This window comes from Patiria miniata, unplaced genomic scaffold, assembly GCF_015706575.1.
Source record: "Patiria miniata isolate m_02_andy unplaced genomic scaffold, ASM1570657v1 HiC_scaffold_6, whole genome shotgun sequence".
In the NCBI taxonomy this organism is placed as follows: domain Eukaryota; kingdom Metazoa; phylum Echinodermata; class Asteroidea; order Valvatida; family Asterinidae; genus Patiria; species Patiria miniata.
Window position 1 is genome coordinate 11,995,428 of NW_024037073.1, and position 16,519 is coordinate 12,011,946.

Sequence of the window (16,519 nt, forward strand, 5' to 3'; positions counted from 1 at the left end):
GACCCTACATGACCATCGCACCACCATCTCCATCGGTGGCAGGCCCGTCTGCAATCTTCGTTTTGCAGACGACATAGACCTGATGGGGGGCAGCAACAACGAACTGCAAGACCTGACGAATAGACTGGTTGCAAGCGCCAACGCGTACGGCATGGAAGTCAGCACAGAGAAATCCAAGGTTATGGTGCACAGCTTGGACAACACCAGTGCTAACATCACCATCAACGGTGAACCGTTAAAGGAAGTGTCCAGCTTCAAATACTTGGGAGCGACCCTGTCAAAGGATGGCACCTGCAAAGCAGAAATTCGTACCAGAATTGCAATAGCCACTGCAGCAATGGCCAGACTCGAGAGGGTATGGAAGAGCAACATCAGCTTCCCCACCAAGTACAGGCTCTTCAAATCTCTGGTACTCTCCACCCTACTGTATGGGTGCGAGGCATGGACACTGCTGGCTGAGTCAGAAAGACGAATTCAGGCATTCGAAACGAAATGCCTGAGGAAGTTGCTCCGCATTTCATACTTGGAGCACAAGACCAATGAGTTTGTGAGGAACAAGGCCGAGAGTCTTGTGGGTCCCCAGGAACCTCTTCTTGCCACCATGAAGCGACGGAAGCTTAAGTGGTTTGGCCACGTCACGCGGCACAACAGTCTTTGCAAGACTATCATGCAGGGCACTGTCGAGGGAGGATGAAGGCGAGGACGACAACGGAAGAGCTGGGTAGACAATGTCAAGGAATGGACAAACATGAACATGTCAGAACTCCTAGTGCAGGCCGCTGACAGAACAGCATGGAGGAGGATTTTGGTTTCTTCTGACCTCGGGTCCCCCCAACGACGGCAACAGTCAAGGGAAACATGATGATGATGATGATGTAAAACCTTTACCCCAAATTTCCCTGAACTTAAGCTTGTTTTAATGCCCCTACATCTATATATGTTGAAAGAAAATTTTTCAAAGATTCCGTTTTCAAACCTTCAGTTTGCCACCCTCGGGGACGCATAGCACCCTCGGCTGCGCCTCGGGCGCTATGCGTCCCTCGGGTGTTCAAAACGTCATATCCCACATCACATCAGTCAACAACTGTTAAGTATCCCCTGAAAAAAAAGCCATCTAACATTATTGTTATTATTTATATTAGACTGACTAGCTTGATCCGCAAGAAATACATTTCAGGACACTGCCTTTATTTCTCAAATTTCGTCGAATTATCGCGCCGCTCCAAGCTGCCTCTGCTAGTGCTGCGTGCTGCTGCGTCCGCGTGCTATGCTCTGTTGACTGGTTGTCTGTGACTTTCTATGCTCTAGATTGTGCGGGAACCAGCGAATGACTGCCCGGATGACTGCAATATCAATAATATTGCAGTCATCCGGGCACTTTATTGACATACTGCAGTCATTCACGTACTTTTTACGAAAGCATACAATACGCTAATTTAATTTTTACCGCTGGAAGCCTGATATAAATAATTATCTTCAAGTAAACTTGAATCCTCGATCCTGATTGGTCGATCCATGGCAGCACGGCCTCCTTCCACACCGCACTCCGCTTTTCTAATATGCGTGTGCCATTCCGTACAACCACATGTAGGTGTAATAGGATAACCGCATAACCGCTGAAAAGATTGTGTACAGCATGCGTGTTCCATCTTTACTGTGCGTCAAGTTTGCTTGAAGATAAATTCGTTATCACGCTCGTGCTCTGAAACACGGAATAATGTAGTGCAGCTGGGTCCCACATACCACGAGGCTGAAGTGGGACACAGCCGCACTATATTATTCCGTGTTCCACTCGGACTCACGGGATAACTTATATCATAGCTATTATGTCACTTTATTAGTAAGACTATACCGGAATTAATAAGACTCAACGTTAACAATAACTTCAAAAAAAAAAATGGTTTTACAGTTTTGTTGTACATAATAATTCCTTAACAACTACATGTATCATATTTTTTTCCCCTAAGCTTTTATAAAAGCATTAATTGTATAGAATGGTAAAGAATAGACGGCTTCCAAAATGATCAGACTATTGGCATTAAGTTATGACCAGTTTGCTGAAACTATGGTGTTGTACCTAGAGGACTCTGCAATGGAGTTATTGACACTTCCAGTTATTATATAATATTCAGGGCGAGTAAAAAGAAAACGCATCCCAAATTGCAGAACCAATTTCTGAATGAAGTTTTGCCTGTAGCACTTTCAAACTCAAGGATATGAAAGCCCAGTTATTAAGCTTCTTTTAGTACAAGAATCATTCAGATCACTCACATATAAAGTTACTAAAAGAAAGCTCATTGATTGGGCTTTCATATCCTAGATTTTTAAAGTGGTACAGGCAAAACTTCATTCAAAAAGTGGTCCTGCCATTTGGGATGCGTTTTTTTACACACCCTGTATATTAATAAATAAATAAATGCAGAGCATTATGACAACCTACCATCTATCACAGCAGAGTGGTCCTTTCCAGTGGATACTGACGTTATGTGGTATCTGTTGAGTGGTTTGACTATGGCAGGAATATCCTTCCAGGGAATATCATAATTCTCCTGAAAATAAAGCAATTAATGGTAAAAATGTTTTTTGTAACAAATGTTTACAATATTTACACATGTTTAACAAGTGGGATGCCGGTGCAATCGTAAAGTTTGTGTTGTTTGCAGGTTAAAAAAGTTGGCAGTGGAAAAAAAATAACAGGTAATTAGTAAATAACAAAAATCTAGGGCACATTGGCCAGGGGGCCAGGGCGACCGGATACTATCATCTGACATATCTGACCAGACAGACATTTTCTTGTCTTTGTCTGATAAATCCCCCGAAATATCGAAATTAGTCATAACCCCGTGAAGCAATCAGCTACAGCGCGCCTACCTTTACAATGAGCACCTGCTATTGAAAACCCGAAGTGGGAAAATCAAATATTTTGAGAGAAAACTTGACAGATTTATCAACGAAACTAATTCTATCCCCATGATTCATCGTAATATAACGCTGCTGACAATGCGTCCTCAATTGAAGTAACGCAGTCATGTTTCAAAATGCATTATTCATATCGTATGATCGATGTTCAGTTTTGCAACCTTTTTTTTTTAGCATGAAAGTTATGTTTTGCGTAATAGCAATACGTTTTTGGCGTGTTTTCATAGAGATAATGTTGTAATATTTAAGTATTGAAAGTCGGAAAGAAAGAAATTTGCCTAAAAAGCAAAGAAAAAGGAATGAATCGTTTTTTTCACGTCCCAAACTGTGATTTCAAAGGTGGTCCGATGGGGGTCATATATATATATACCACTTCAGCACTGCACATACTGGATGCATCTTACATCATACAATATGCGCCTAGCATACCGGTAGTCTCGATGAATTTGATATCAGACATCATATGTGACCTCACACTTTCGGTTGTGTGACCGCCACTTCCGTGATAGACAGAAAGACACTGTAGGATCTTTTAATGTAGGATAATATAAAACACACAATACAATCCACTTACACTTAAAACGCAAGGAAAATAATATATAAAAATACCCTTGAAAGTTGTAATCTAACGGGGGACGAAAGGGGGATGAACCTGTGTTCACAGGAATGGAGTGCCCATCTCTCTTTTGAAGCGATTGGGCCAGACTCGAGTCCATGAAATGCTGCTGGTGGAGGGATAGCCACACCTCCTCCACAGTGAGTCTGTTACCTTCCCAGCATTGAATAATGCTGGTACCCATTTAACACCTGGGTTGAGAGGAGTAATTGAGGCAAAGCGCCTTACTCAAGGGCACAATACGTATGGCCACGGCGGGGCTCGAACCCACAACCTCACGATCATGAATCCTGTGCCCTACCGCTAGACCACACGTGCCCTCGTGTAAATGTTATCTAATAATCATGTCCATGATGAAAGTGTACCTTGACTTGGCGTTTCCGGAGGCCTTTGGTGAATGTGTTGAAACCAAGCTTGTTGTTTTCGTTACTTCCGCAAGCCAAGACTTTACCATCAGTGGTTACGAAGAACGTGCCTTCAAAGCCTGCGCAGACTGAACGGATGGTTTTATTGCCGCAGATGTATACCTGATACAAAGATAGACATGGTGATATTAGAGAGGAGAAATCAATTTGTCAGCTACGTTCCTGCTTTTTTACTTGTTTACACAAGACCCCTTGTGGTTTGCCCTCTCCCTTTGTTTCTTTGTTCTCTCATCCACCCTCCCCTGCATCTTTCCACACCTTTCACACCTAATCCTCCTTTTGTGTTTCTTCTTTCAGCCCTGCATGTTTGTGTGCACCCCCATGTTAATGTATGTACCTCTGTCATTTCTGTTTTAGCCTCTGAAGAAGAACTTGCTAAGTTCGCAACGTCAGGCCACATTAATTTTAAGATTTATATATTCCAGGTCCATCCAGTCAGTAAGCAGTTTGCAGCAGTTTTACTTTTTTTCATATTTTTACTTGTTAATTTGAAGCCCAAATATCAAGTCATACTGCATGAGAGTTTCAGTTATTTCGTTTAACCCTAACCCACCTCACTCCTCCAAAATCCTCCTGGCGGTTTTGGAGGATTCTAGAGGATTGAGGATGAATGGTGATTGAATCAAATGAGGATTCTGGAGGATTGAGGATGAATGGTGATTGAAGCACATGACGATTTTGGAGGATTGAGGATGAATGGTGAATGAAGCACAAGAGGATTTTGGAGGATTGAGGATGAATGCATTTTGAGGCAGGACTGTCTGATGATTTTGAAGGATTTGGCGTTGGTTATCCTTCATTTAAACACGAGTGCAAAGTTTTGGGATGAGGAGGATTTTGGAGGATTGAGGATGAATGCATTTTGAGGCAGGACTGTCTGACAATTTTAAAAAAGTTAGGCGGAGTTGCAAAATTTTGGAGGATTTTGGAGGATTGAGGATGGTTGTAAGCAACAAGGGCCTAGGGGGCTAGGGTTAAGGTGATGGTGAACAGTATAATGAAACTACGAATTTGAATAGATTTGTACAGACAGAGAAACTGAAACATGCAACCTTAGTGTGAATTATTTGCACCGATAAAAGAAAAATGCAATGCGAGTGCCAAAAAAAACCCCAAACCCTAAAAGGGCTAATTGATACTTTTCTCTAACAACACTCTTAACAAATTTGTTGTGTACAGTGTCATGTCATCAATACTGATGTTTTGCTCACATTTTGAACCAATTTTTAAGGGGGCCATATCCAGCACCTTCCCCTGTTGTAAGACCGTAAGACCAAACCTGACTCTAACACGGTTGAAGTATAATACAAGATAATACAGTTGAAGGATAATACAATGCCCTTACTTTCTGAGGTAAACTGTGATCATCTTCACTGCCGAGCCCAAGGCGACCTGTGGAGATAACATACAAATTTGGTATCAAATGCAATGATGAGTGAATACATTCTTCTCCGATTCTATTTTATTTCTTTCATTGTTTATTCTTAGCAGGGGAGTGTGGCCTAGTGGTTAGGGTTCGTGACTCATGATCAGAGGGTTAGGGGTTCCAATCCAGCTGCTAGTCATATGTTGTGTCCTTGGGCAAGCCAAGCCTAGTCTATTCGCCATTGGTCTATGACATGTGAGCAGATTCGCTGATTAATTAGGCAAGACCCCGCCTCTTGACCTCCTACAGTTTTACCAATCAGCGGGCGCTTTCTGTATCGGGTCTTCGGTCATTCACCCGTTGCGCGTCATAGACAATGGATTAAAAAGCCCTGCGTCACGCGCCCGGCTGTTGTTGCATTACAAAACACTGCATTCGAATTGACCAATCAAACCATTTAGTCCTGATTTAGGAATGAAATGACGTCACAATTTAGTAAAGTCGACTCCGATTGGCTGGCGCGCGGCTTGCATATATCTGCATGTCTAGACATATTAGACGTTTTACAGGAGTCTTACTCCATGGATAACGGGTGATACTCAGACTAAGCCAAGCCTTGCGCAAGGTTGAACTTACCGAACTCTCCACAGCCCCAGGAGTACACCTCTCTGTCTTTAGTCAGTGCGACGATATGGCACTCTCCACAGGATACCTGCTCGACAGGTTTACCGCTGAAGAAGTCGACCGGGATAGGTTGATTGACTTCATCACCTTCAGCGTTATCACAGCCAAGGCAGCCGTAGTAGTCTGATCCAAAGGTGTACAGCTCGCCGTCATCTAAGTACACATGTACAACATCTTGTTAGAAATTCACATTAATTCTGATTCATTATAACGACTCATAGGCGCCGGATCATACTTAAAAATAAGAGTAGGTTTGCAGTTGCATTAACTCAACATTTTTGGACGGTATAGTGGAGTCCCCTAACGTGGTGCACCGTGACGTTTTGCCAACTTTCCTCATGCAGTGTTGCCAAACCTCTTGGTCGAAAAAGCTTCAAATTCACTCAGTTCAATACTGATACTAATGCTGGCTGTTGAAACCTTGTGAATGATCTTAGTGTCTTGAACTTTTGTCCGAAATAAAAAAAATAGTGGCGTCCGGAAATTTGGCAAAAAAATCAGCGGAGTGTTCCCTAACGTGGTGCACTTGAATACATATCTCAAATTCCCAAGTGAACATTTAAGAAGTTCTATAAAAGTTGACAAATTCTGATAAACCATTATTCTCCACTTACATTTCCCCGCAATCGGCCACCACTGCAGTAGCAACCACCTCATGTGTTTTAAACTAGACAGTCATGAGAGTGGGGCTTATTTTCATGTAAAATAACAGCAATTTTTTTATCAAATGTCATAATGGTCACTACCTGTGCTGGGTACGGTTGTCATTGGCTCCGCGTTTTTCTCAGTTTTTGCCATCCATCACAGCCCTACAGGCTTGCCTACTACCTATTGCATGCAGAACTATACAATATTTTGCCTACTACAATGGTGGCCCCGACTTGCCATTACCCCTATGTAAGCGAGTCACATGGGTCAGTGAGAGAGCCCTCTACTGGTGTACTGTGGAGAAACACAATAGTAAAAGTACAACTGGTACAAATTTCAATGGCTTAGAACCAGATATATCTTGTGTCATTTACCTGTGATGCATGCGGTAAATTCTTCTCCACATGAGACTGCCTTGACGTTCTGTAGAGAGTCCACTCTTTTGGGATTCCCAAAACATTTGTCTCCGTGTCCTAACTGACCAACCAACGGCTGTCCACCCTGTACATTCTGATCATAATAAACACACAATTCTCAATGGCCAACATTAATCTATCTATTGAGCAAAACATTCGCTTGACTTGCTATGAAGAATTAAAAATTGGCAACTTTTTGTAATGACTGAAGCTGATATACTGTGTTGCTCATGAATATGGACAAATATGCATTAGCTTTAATACCCTAATATGGTCCTAAACTACCCTCGGAGAAAAACACTCAAAACACTTATGGTTAACACTAACTCCCTGGTGTCTTTTACTAGGAAATGGACCGAGTCCATCAAAATCCATCACTCAGTGTGCATCCAAAACGAAACTGTACATGACATAATGGAATCCACCACTGACGCACTGGTTGACATTCAAGGACTTGCTACACAAGGCTTTTATCACACAGAGATGCCACAGGGTCTGCTTGAAAAAAACGGAACTGGGTCTGCTTGAAAAAAACCGGAAAGGCTGCTTGAAAAAAACGGAACTTTTTTGTGTGTGAAAAAGCCACTCCGTGTCCGACACAAAGTCCCCGTTGTCATCTTTATCTTGTAGCCAAGCCAAGTTCTGTTTATTTTTTAATTTTGCTTCTATGGCCTTTAAAGCTGTCGGTTTGTTCAATCACTTTGACTTTTTCCATATTCCTAATATTTATTCTGCCTACCCGAATTTCCAACGTAATATTCGACACGAAACATGCACGATTCCACAGCACTGCTGTCGGTGTACATGATCCTTGCACTACGCGATGGGCTCAACGAAAACATGGTTGGTACCCGCATTTTTTGTATTCACATATATCACTGCGATCGGAAACCACCGATAGCTGAAATGATAGACTTGATTTCCAGGCTGAATGCTATGTGTGCTTAGCACACAACACGCCCGCACGCGGTGAAGCACGCGCGAGGCGCCGTTGTATACTGCGTGCAAGTACGTTGGTTGCTTGTATCGCATGCAGGCTCGGCAACAACATACACAAAGACTGTTTTTAAGACTTCTTCAACGAACAACGTTGTGCCATGCGTGCGCCTAAATGTACTAAATCGAGGTAAAAATCTTGGAATTTTGTGAGATTTTTTTTAAAAACCGGAATTACGGTTAAAACTGGAAAAGTGGCATCTCTGATCACAATAGCAGTGCAGGAAGCTAGGCAAAATCAATTGGATACCCCTAGCACTGCTTCAGGCCTTCAGGCCCAAGTCAATACTCCATCAATATTTAGTCACGCCACGACTTCTGGACCAAGTCCCCCAAAATCCACCAAAATGAGGGGGATGGAATTTTGATGGAGTTGGGATGGTGAGGGTTAATGCAAAAATACAGGTAAATGTGAAGACAAAGTGCATTTCAAGGATTCAGTTACAAAGCTGTTTATTGGGCCTTTAAAAATTACCAAAGACAGGCCATTAAAGCTATAGTCCATCATTTGCAGCCATCCGAAAAAGTAACTGGCGTATTATTGTTGAAAAACATACTTGGTTGAAAGATAGTAAGTGGACTAAACTCCCTGTGAAATTAATCTTTCTGGCAAGCTATCATTTTGAAGTAATCAACGAAAGAAGGCCTTTCCAACGGTGCGCCCTAAGACGCACCGTAGGAAAATTTAAATTAGTAGTTCGTTTTGTTATTCGGCGCAGCGCGCGCAAGCATTGGCACGAGTCACAGGCGCGCGCGGTTGCTATCATTCGTCGCATCAGTGCGCGACATCGCGTATAGCTGCAATTCAAAAAAATTCAAAACATGATTCAGCAACTTTTGATTTGAAATTGGGATCCTAGAATGCTGTTTTTCTCGGAATATACAGCTGAAGCTGAGCTGAAACTTCATCAGGTTAGTTGTTCAGTATCCTTCATTAGATTTTGAACACTTTTGTTGCTTCAAACGAACAAAATGCACAAATTACAAATGATGGACTATACCTTTAACTAAAACTAAAGGCAAATTAGTCTGTGGTCTATTCCGTCACAAAATGGTATGAGTTGGCCGGAAAATAAATACAATGATATCAAGAGAAATCAGTAATCCCTGTAAAGCCACGACTCCCCTGCCTATTACTCCCTGTACAGCCCGCATCTGCCCCAGCACTGTATGGTTTTATGGATCCAGCAGGGAATAAACACAGAGTAATACAATGTAATACAATGTAGTACAGGTGCTAATGGGTTAAAACTACTTTAGTTTGCTCCATTGTAACGCCACATGAATTCCACTACTTACAGCCCAAGTAAAGAGTTCCTTCTCAACTGTGACTGCTGCAAAATGTACGTTGCCTGCTGAAACTTGCAATGCAGCGTTCCCCGTCGTAAACTCTTCCAGCTTTTTAGGCGTTAATCGACCACCTCCCCAACAGTATACCTGTGTGTTAATACCAACGTAACTGATCTATTAAAGCTCCATTCATTTTAAACAACCGTTACGCTGTGTCTTAGAGAATAAAGTATTTTCATTGGTCTAAAACAGTCATGCGTTTTAACATGAAAGTGAATAAAACTGGTGCAAACTGCTTTCTGACTGGATGGACCGGAAATATACAAATAAAGAAAAATTAAGCGGCCTGACGATTGAATCTCTACAAGATCTTCCTAAGAGGCAAAATGACAGTGGTACAAGAAACAACCATGTGGGGGACACACAAGCACGCAGAGATAGGAAGGAGAAACACAAAAGAGGGATTAAATAGGGGAAAAAACCAATGTGGGTGAAGATCACAGGGAATGGAGTAAACGGACAAACAAAGGATGGATAAAATGTGGGGACATTTTTGTTTCTTGTACCACTGTCATTTTGCCTGTGAAGAAGATCTAAAGATGCAAATGTCAGGAGGCTTAAATTTTATTGCAGTTTTATAAACACGACTGTCTGTGAATGAACAGTAGATGGCCCTTCATCAACAATCACGACAGCTCCATGGGAGAGACATACTGCATGCGCGCGCACTAGTTGGCGCACGTGTGTCGCAAAGTACGCACAGATAATTTTACACTGAATGTATACAAAACCGTGGCGTCTTCCTGTGAGTGTCAGGTGCTGTTGGCAATGCATTCGAACGTCTCTCACAATGATCTCCTACACTTTCTCTTGGGAACCATACCATTATCACCCACGAACCGGTCAGAACAACATCTAGGCCAATTCCTATTGGTTGTGTAATGCGCGCACCTGTTTGGCCTAATATATGCAGCACGCAGTTCAAAAAAATTCAAAGTAGTTCCGAAGCAAACTCTCAAATTTCTTCCAGTAGTATAAAAGATGCTGCAAGACTTTTGTGCAACTTTACTGGTCAGCTCTTTTGTTGTGTGTAGAATGCATGGAACTGAAAATGGACCGTTTTTGCCTGCAGAAGTAGCGCATGCGCACTAGTTTCCCCCATTTTTCGGGGGGAGATTTTAGGAAGTGGCCTAGACGTTGTTCTGACGGGTTCGTGGGTGATAATGGTTGGTCGTGATAGCGCCCTCTCGCGGCAGTGGATTATCGTGGCGGCAGGTTATCGCGTATCAAACCATAACAATGTCTAGCCTCTAGACCACGCAAGTTCCTTGTAAAAACAGGTTTACCTGATTTTTTTCAAATGATTGTAAGAGCTTTGTTCTTAATGACATCCTGGCACGTACCTCGCTTGTCTTGGATGTGACTATTGGTATCGTCTCTGCTGCTGTACTGCTAGCTATCCGTGCCTTCCTTGCTGATGCATTCAACGTCCAGACTCTCTTCTCCATATTTCTGGGGGAAAAAATTGAATCAATTTGATTCGGCATTCCCATTTTTAAGGTTGGTAAAGTGGTTACTTTTTTTCTCCATTCCAACGCTATGGGCCGGGTTCGATTCTTGACCGGACCACATGTGGATTGGGTTTTCAGTCCCTGCCTGATTCCGTGAGTTTTCCCCAGAACATTCTTGTGGGTTTTTCCTCCCACCTCCAAAACTATAATTCTTCAGGCTTTTGAGCTGCAGTGCCTAGGGTACTTTTGAGGAATACTTGGTTTCATTACCACAAAGAAATAAAAATAACTAAATAAATATTGGGATGTTTTTAATTAACCCTAGGGCGTGGGGGAGGGGGGGGGGGGGGAAGACTGAGAGGGCTTACACCCCCTCAACACTGCATGGATATCCAAGTGACTGCACACAAAGACGTGCATCAGTGACTGAAGAAGTGGACTTCAGCATTAAAATGTGTGGGGGTGTATTTAACCAGTTCGCGCCGGAGGCCGTGCATACATGCAAAAGTTTTGCGGTATTCGGAATGGATGACAGATAAACACGCCTTCGGAAATATCTGTCAGTGATCCGCTCGCAGCGAGCGAGGCTGGAAATATGAGCGTGCTGCCGAGGGTGATGGTTTCAACCCGCTTGGCTTGAGGTCGAGTGAAAAAGTAACCCCGCGCCTCATTTCGTTCTTGTCAAAATAATCTCGGCGTGAACTCACTAAAAGGAAAAGCTGCCTTTCCAATAAATGTGTATGTCCATTTAATTTCCATTACGATAACTACATTTTGATCCAAACCAGTTACGAAGCACAATATAATGGCATAACAAAACAATGAATGTCTCATTACTAATGGCACATTGGTTTTGTACACGCTTCGGGTGTGTGATCCAAATGCCACGTACCACATCACCACAGACAACAAATGATTACAGCCAAGAAGGAAATATCTATTAACTTACTCTTTAGCAGCTTGTATCACTGGATGCCTCAATACTTCAGCTGCTGAAGGTCTTTTCTCTGGGTCCTAGCAGATACAAAAAATAAAAATTATACCTTGCCTAACCATTTCCACATTTCACAAGGACAGTTATGTGTTAACCAGTTCGCGCCGGAGGCTGTGTATACACGCAAAAGTCTTGCGGTATTCAGAACGGATGACAGATAAACACGCAGGAAGCGAGGCTGGAAATATCTGTCAGCGACCTGCTTGCAGCGAGTGAGGCCGGAAATACGAGTGTGCTGCCCGAGGGTGATGGTTTCAACCCGCCTGGCTTGAGGTCGAGTGAAAATAAATTCCGGGCCTCGTTCCGTTCTTGTCAAAATAATCCCGGCGTTAACTGGTTAACCTCTAATGCAACAAATTTCAATCTGAACTTTATAGGTTTCGATCGTACGACCTCCAAGTACCACGTGACCATCCAGTGTCCCCATGTTCAGCCAACATTGTAGTAGGCAAGCGTTTTGTTAGCAACCACGTTGTGCATTGTACACTAAACAGTAGGGCTTATTTTCACGTAAAATGCAAATTCTTATCAAATGGCATAACGGTCTCTAGCTGTGCCATGAACGGTTGTCATAATCGTGCCAACCCAGCACTGGGTGTTGGCTCTGCGTTTTTCTCACAGTTTTTGCATCCATCACAGCTTTGAAGGCTTGCCTAACTATCTACTGCAAGGTACGCTTTACAATCTTTGCCTACTTTGATGCCGACTTTTTGGTACCCGAATCTAGATTGGGTCGTGACATAGCCTTATCGAAAATCATAAAATCGATGTAGCTACTTTAGGTTAGGTAAACTATGCTACATGGGTTATGATCCTTGGGTATAGAGGCCCCATTAGACCCAAACCCACTGAGGAAGACAATGGTCAATGCTGATGAAGACGACCACAAGATCAACAGGCAGCAGACAGAACTGATCACAAGAAGTTGAATTCAACAAACCAAGATGATACCCAGGACATTGGTATCCCCATCAGCAACATTTGGCGCATCCCTCCATTCATGCCATTTTGTAAAAAGTCTGGTTCCTGTCCCTTTTCATTGTGCCCACCGAATGCAGGCGTTTGTCTATCCACTATGACAGAAAAAAGCAGAGATAATACAGGGAACTAGACTCACCTTTGACAAAAGTTGGCCGACCAGGGTCTTTATATCGGATGAATACCTTGCGTCCAGTGAGTCAGTTTCAATGTCATTCTGAACGATTCCCCACACCAGCTTAAGACGGTTCTTTAAAATATTTTTTTTTTAAAAGAAGATACATATTGTAATTTTCACATGAACAATGCCTTCAAAGAAAATAATATCAACCGCTTGCTCGTCACACCATGGTAAATCTTCACATACCATTCAGTTATTCACAACACAAACTTGCCCATAAAATGTTGGGATTCTATGAATTTGTGATTCTATAAATTAAGTATATATATCATACAACACATTAAGACACTGTGAAATATTTGATTGGCAAAACACAGAGTACAGGAGGTCAATCAAGTAGAATAACCTGGTTTTTTGTTTTCTTATTAATTTACTAATTAATTTTACTCATTAATTTTTGCTAATCATCACGGTATTAAAGGGAATGTACAACATTTGCTTTTGCTGCAATTTTCAGAAATAAATGGATTTGGAGGATTAGTATGTTATAGCAAATATTGTGAAACTGATTTTTTTTTCACGTTTTGGGCTTGTATATGCTGGAAAAACCAATAAACTAATCATGTTCTTGTAGTCTGGTTCCCTGACCCCACTTAAGATTAAACAGAGAAATGTAAAGACTTTGGGGAATTGTAAGGTCAAAGAATCACTCTAGCAGGCTTGTACGCCCTTCACAGGTGTGTAATCAATTGCAAAGAAAGTGCGGAATAACTAAGTGAAAAGTTAGGAGCAGTTTTGGAAAAAAGCCAGTTTCTCCCAACGCTGGTCGGCCGACCAGCATTGGAAAAAATACAGTTTTTCTTGAAAATGTCAGCACACCAGGAGCCACAATTTTACAAGATGCTTTAGACTGTCAATTCCTAACAATTCAGTAAGGTATTTCGTGATTATTTGATCACTTCGTTTTTCGATGTTTGCTAATGTTGTATCTTCCCTTTAATAACATATAACGGAGTCACACAAATCATGTGATGGGTTTTTATTACAACATCATTTTTTTCTGGTGTATTTTTTGCATTTTTAAAATAAGAGAAACTATTCTTGCGATTTCCTCAAAGTGTGTTTTTTCTTTTAGAATTAACCTGACCGTTATTTTTGTGTAAAACGGTGACAAATTAAATACATGTTCAATTTCTTACCGATGCATCGAAGCTGCGTTTGAGTGTCAGCAATTCATACAACACACAGCCAGTTGCCCACATGTCGCTTTTAGTGTCGTACCTTCAGAAATGCAAAGTTTGATAACATTGGGATCTGGTCTCCACATAATTGTTGTGTTTACATTTTTCCGCAGACGCTGTTGGGACAGCAGAAAGTCCCCATAACTCCGTCCTAATTTGCCTGACAATAAGAAACTTCACCATAACGAGGTGATGGCCCGCCCAGCAATAAACACACATACTTATGGGGAAGACCTCTGTTTACCTTCTTTTGTTTTCCTTTGTTTCTATTGAAATGTCAAACTCCAGTCGCTCTTTTCACACTCCGCCATTGGGCAAGAAGAGCCTCGATCTGGCATTTTTACACAATAAAAATAGCCGGTTCAATGATCTGAACCTAGACACGAGAATCACTGAACCGGTTATATTTATTGTGTAAAGTTGCCAGATCGAGGCTCTGCATGCCCATGGCGGAAGTGTGAAAAGAGCGAACAACATTTCCCCTTATGGGGTAGATAGATTTCTAAAGACTTCATTATGGGGTCTATTATTCTATTTTTTACCCCATAAGAAACCATGTACATGTTCACACACACACAGGTTTGTTTAAGGTGTAATTCGAGGATTTTCTATTATTCCTCATCATCAATCTTTCGTTTATACTCTTAACTTTTATGCAACAGCTCCCATTGGTTTTGTACACGTTTTCTATAATCGAGGTCGTCCTCGATTTGACTCCTGTCCTCAATTTTTTCAGTGAATTGGGATGCTAGGGTCCAATGGTTACGGTGTCGACTCGTGTGCCATGGTACATGGATTCGTATCCTGACTTTGGGAACATGGTGCTTGTGCTCTTGAGCAAGGCGCTTTACCATTATTGCTTCGTCCTTCGGATGGGACGTAAAGTCGTAGGTCCCGTGTGTTGTGTAATGCACGTCAAAGAACCCAGTAACACTTATCGCTAAGAGAAGGGGTTTGCCCCGGTGTTTCTGGCAGTGGCTGCAATATGCACCGCAGCACCTTGTAAACCCTGATAAGGTGCTACATAATGGGTCTCATATTTCTCATAGAATCGAGTCTTAAATAATAGACATAATTTCCAGCACCTTGAGTACCTAATTGATGGTAGATACGTGCGCTATATAAGACTCCGGTATTAACCCTAACTCCCCAGCCTAATTTACTAGGAACCATGCCCATTCTGGCAAATTCCAACACCCACATGGGAAATTGTACACACACACTGTTGGACTTAGTTTCTGGAGGTATGCCAACCCCAGTGTAAAAGACCATCAGTTTAGGGGTACTGTACCTATCCCAACAGATTTAAACAAAACCTGCTGTTGAACTTTGATGGGCTGTGATCGGTTAGGGTTAATGATTTACACCATAAACACGCACACACAAACAAACAAAAATCACTAAAGGAACTTTGCAACAAATGATGCAGACCCCAGTGATTTTGTTGTGTACATGTATGTACAGGAATGTTTCCAGTTGATACATGTTTCGGTGATATCCATGTGGTGAGGTACATTGTAATTAATTCTATGAATACTAATTAACTTGATAAATCAAACTTACTGTTGACCACGCATGATCTCAGGGGACATGTAGTATGGAGTGCCTACCACCTGCAAACACACACAAAAAGCAATTCTGTAAAAATGCATAACATTTCCCTACAATGGACATGATGATTTAACCATTTCCAAATGGCTCGTAATGAAACAATGAGATAGCTTGTGACGGAAACACCAGATTTTTAAGGGTCATTTTCTCCCAATCTTAACATTCCCTAGATGTAGAGGGTTTTAACAGATCACAACACATTTAATTTCACACTCGAGATTTAACAGTCTCTACAAGCTAATTTGTATCATCCACGTTTTGAAAAGCTACAGATACGATCATTGTTATTGATATTCTGATTTTCTGTTATAAATTCTTAGTTCCTTCATTTCAATCCTCTTTTGAAATAACTCAAACACAATTGTAAAGTTCATCAAGGCGTGTAATTACCTCTGATTTCTCAATTTACGAAACAAAATACTTCGGCGGGGCAAAACCCAATTTTGAGTTCACATCACCCTAACGAAAATTTCAAAGTTTGGCTGCAGTGCCTGCTGCTATATACCAGATTCGAAACAGCCAGCTGACCCCGGCAAGCTCGGTGGTCGAGTGGTAAGACGTCTGCACTAGTAAGCAGCAGGTCGTGGGTTCGAATCCCATCCGATTGATTTTTTTCTCACAATCACTCGGGGGCAACACTGAGTATACAGTGTTAATAAAAACAAAATATGTCGGTGAAGGACAAAACCCAATATTGAATTTA

The 16,519-nt window shown here is 41.9% G+C and overlaps 1 protein-coding gene and 1 non-coding gene across 2 annotated transcripts in view; both read right to left on the minus strand.

The window, feature by feature from the left end:
* Positions 1–16,519, minus strand: part of LOC119743156 (serine/threonine-protein kinase Nek9-like) — a 41,361-nt gene that overhangs the window by 14,416 nt on the left and 10,426 nt on the right. Inside the window, exons 6-16 of the mRNA XM_038219528.1 lie at positions 15,769–15,818; positions 14,164–14,245; positions 12,983–13,093; positions 11,821–11,885; positions 10,764–10,872; positions 9,370–9,507; positions 7,033–7,168; positions 5,963–6,163; positions 5,306–5,352; positions 3,901–4,062; positions 2,441–2,549 (exon numbers count right to left, since the gene is read on the minus strand). Of these exons, the coding sequence (XP_038075456.1) occupies positions 2,441–2,549; positions 3,901–4,062; positions 5,306–5,352; positions 5,963–6,163; positions 7,033–7,168; positions 9,370–9,507; positions 10,764–10,872; positions 11,821–11,885; positions 12,983–13,093; positions 14,164–14,245; positions 15,769–15,818 (1,210 nt within the window). The remainder of the gene's footprint in view (positions 1–2,440; positions 2,550–3,900; positions 4,063–5,305; positions 5,353–5,962; positions 6,164–7,032; positions 7,169–9,369; positions 9,508–10,763; positions 10,873–11,820; positions 11,886–12,982; positions 13,094–14,163; positions 14,246–15,768; positions 15,819–16,519) is intronic.
* On the minus strand, positions 3,782–3,854 carry Trnam-cau. The gene has a single exon. It is a non-coding gene; the product is annotated as a tRNA-Met (tRNA).